Source organism: Emydura macquarii, unplaced genomic scaffold (genome assembly GCF_026122565.2).
Source record: "Emydura macquarii macquarii isolate MOO-44397 ecotype Brisbane River unplaced genomic scaffold, CSIRO-AGI_Emac_v2 contig_690, whole genome shotgun sequence".
Classification (NCBI taxonomy): domain Eukaryota; kingdom Metazoa; phylum Chordata; order Testudines; family Chelidae; genus Emydura; species Emydura macquarii.
The window spans coordinates 2,258-5,395 of NW_027130827.1; the positions used below are offsets into that span (position 1 = coordinate 2,258).

General features: G+C 43.4%; 1 protein-coding gene across 1 annotated transcript; it reads left to right on the forward strand.

Annotated features, from left to right (window-relative positions):
• Nucleotides 1-472: 472 nt before the first annotated feature.
• Nucleotides 473-1,462, forward strand: LOC137148668 (olfactory receptor 14A16-like). The gene has a single exon (XM_067541587.1). It carries the CDS (start codon nt 473-475, stop codon nt 1,460-1,462), a length of 990 nt encoding a protein of 329 aa, XP_067397688.1.
• Nucleotides 1,463-3,138: the final 1,676 nt, after the last annotated feature.

Genomic DNA, 3,138 nt, shown 5'->3' on the forward strand with positions numbered 1-3,138 from the left:
GATGGCAGCGCAGCTGGGAATTGGTGCCATAAATCAGTCTATAAGCACGTAGCAGCCTGTCTATGCTCACAGCTGGGTGTGGACTCATGACAGACAAGCTGTCACTTAGGATGCTGGGTGAGGCAATGTCTTATCCTTGGGAAGGGGTGATCAGACAGTGGTGGGGTTTCTGGTATTTCAGGCCACAGATACACTTGGAGCTGTGGCTGTGATTCCTTGCCCACAGGCTAGCAGCCCCAGGTTCATACCCCTGGGTCCAGAAGAGTTTTCCCTAGTGTGATAATGCACCAGAATAACGCTCTGATCATCAGAAGCGAGGAGTCCTTTCTACTCCGAGTCCGAGAAAGTGAGAATTGTTCTGCTACATTGACATTCACAGAGACTATCACGGCCATTCCCTCTGTCTTTCTAGTCCTGACTTTTGCCCTTCTTCTTCCCTCCACAGGCAGGAGACAATACACTGAGAAGGATAATGCAGAACCGAACAACTGTGACCGAGTTCCTTCTCTTGGGATTCTCTGACATTCAGGAGCTGCAGATTTTACACTTTGTGTTTTTTCTAGTGATTTACCTGGCAGCCCTGGTGGGGAATCTTCTCATCACCACAGACATGGCTCTCAACTGCAACCTTCACATCCCCATGTACTTCTTCCTGATGAATCTGTCCATCTTAGACCTTGGCTCCATCTCTGTCCCTGTCCCCAAATCCATGGCTAACTCCCTAACCAACACCAGGTCGATTTCTTATTCTGGATGCATCGCGCAGGTCTTTCTCCTTTTCTTCTTCACTTCAGCAGATATCGCCTTACTCACCATCATGGCGTACGACCACTATGTTGCCATCTGCCAACCACTGCACTATGAGACTAAAATGAACAGGAGAGCTTGTGTCCAAATGGCGGCCAGTGCCTGGATCAGTGGGATTATCAATTCTGCACTGAACACCGGGAATACATTCGCATCGACCTTCTGTGGGGGTAACACGGTGGACCAGTTCTTCTGTGAAATCCCCCAGCTGCTCAAGCTGGCCTGCCCTGACACGTACCTCAGTGAAGTTGGGTTTCTTCTATTTGGTGTGTGCTTAGCTCTAGGCTGCTTTGTTTTTATCACTGTGTCATATGTTCAGATCTTCACTACGGTGCTGAGAATCCCCTCTGAGCAGGGCCGGCACAAAGCCTTCTCCACTGGCCTCCTTCACCTCACTGTGATTTCCTTATTACTTTGCACTGCTACTTTTGCCTACCTGAAGCCCACCTCCAGCTCTCCATCAGGGCTGGATCTCATGGTGGCTGTTCTCTATTCCATGGTCCCTCAGATGATGGATCCCATCATCTACAGCATGAAGAACAGGGAGATCAAAGCTGCCTTGTGGAAAATGACTGGACTTAGACTATTCACCAGGAATAAAATGTCTGCCTTTCTCCCATCACCATGGTCTCATTCTATGTTTCTTTATATATGAAAGCAACTGATGATATAATTTTCCGCATGAGATCATAACATGAAATCTGTTTCATGTAAGTTTCCAATGTAAGTTAAATATCTATCTATCATAAATCACAATCAGAACTCTGTCATTAGGACACAAGGAGATAGTTCGCTTCTATCTATATGCCTGTCTATCTAATAGCATTTAGGTTTTCTATGTTGTGAAGAGCAATGCACAAAGATGGTGCTCAAAAAATATAATTCACAGCACAAGCAAATTCTCGACTCTTTTTAGATTGGATGTGACTAGATTTGCACTGGATAGTACATACAGTTCCAGATCAGTGCATGTAATGGTACTTTTCCATTTACATCAAGATTATAATGAAATTACCCCCGACAAGTAACTTACACCAGTGCTTACGTTATTATAGAGTGACCAGAATCTTTTAGCCAAGATGTCCTCTGTGTTAACTAAGAGCTGGGAGAAATCCGACAGGTGCAGAAGAGCACATGGTTTGGACAGAGACCAAAGACAAAATTGTCTTCATAAGAACATAGTGTTCAAACTTGTTTATACAATAGTAAAAATCAAGACTGCCTCCTCTAAACTCAGTGGCCTTACTACTGGGTTATACCAGTGTAAATCAGAACAGAATCTATCCCTCCACATACACATCTATCTGTCTATCTCAGATATGTATGCAGTCACTGTCATGCTACCAGAGAGCCTAGCATGTAAAATCAGTACCTAAAGTGGAGTCCTTAGTGGACTTCATGGAGTATCCGTCTCTTCTCCTACTTCAGGATAAAAAATCTACTTGGGGTATGAGAGGCTCTTTTGTTTGCTTGCTTTCATCTTCCTATATTTTGTCTTGTTTATTGATTTGTTTGTTGCTTTGTTTCCTTTTTCTAGATTTGTTTAGCTTTGGGGAGGCTTGGGTAAGTTTGATTAGATGGCAGTGTCTTTCTTTCTTTCTTTCTTTGGTCAGAGAGTGCGGAACTTTTGCTTTCCACAAGGATGAAAGAGCAGAAAAGAATTTCTGTGAGTGTCATGATGGCTGCATTCTTCTGTAGGTGATTATTTTAATGCAGCTGGGTTTTGATCATGTTATTCATGATTTGTTAGAGCATCTAGAGCCTTGAAGAGGCATATTTTAAAATATATTTATCTAAATAAATAAATAAAAATGCTGTGACATTCTTGCTATGATGTAAAGGGATTTGTGAAGAAAATTGTGTTGCCCTGCTTCCTGCTGATAATCTGTCCTTTGATAACGAGGTCAATTTTTTTATCCCATTGAGATGTTTGGTGTGATGGGCATGGAGTTGCTATGCAATATTTTCTTTTTTTTTTGTTTGGGTTTTTTTGTTTGTTTGCATGTTTTTGTTTTGTTTTGTTGTTCCTTCTGCGACAAATAGGGGAGAAAGCTGTTTGGTCACACAACTCAGAACCAGTCACAGCTCCAGAGGGAAGAACTGCAGGCAGCAAACCCAGTTAGACCTGTTGGGAAACCACAGCTGATGCACAGAGGACTGTGGCCCGGGACCCATTTTGAGAGGGAGAGAATTGCATGATTCGACCCTAAGCAAAGGGCAGGCACAAGGCCAAGAAGTGAAGGGTGCACTCAGAGATACCAGGAAGGGGGCAGAGATGCAGCAAGCCCTATAATTATAACAGTTGGGATTTACACATTAACAGCAAAGGCA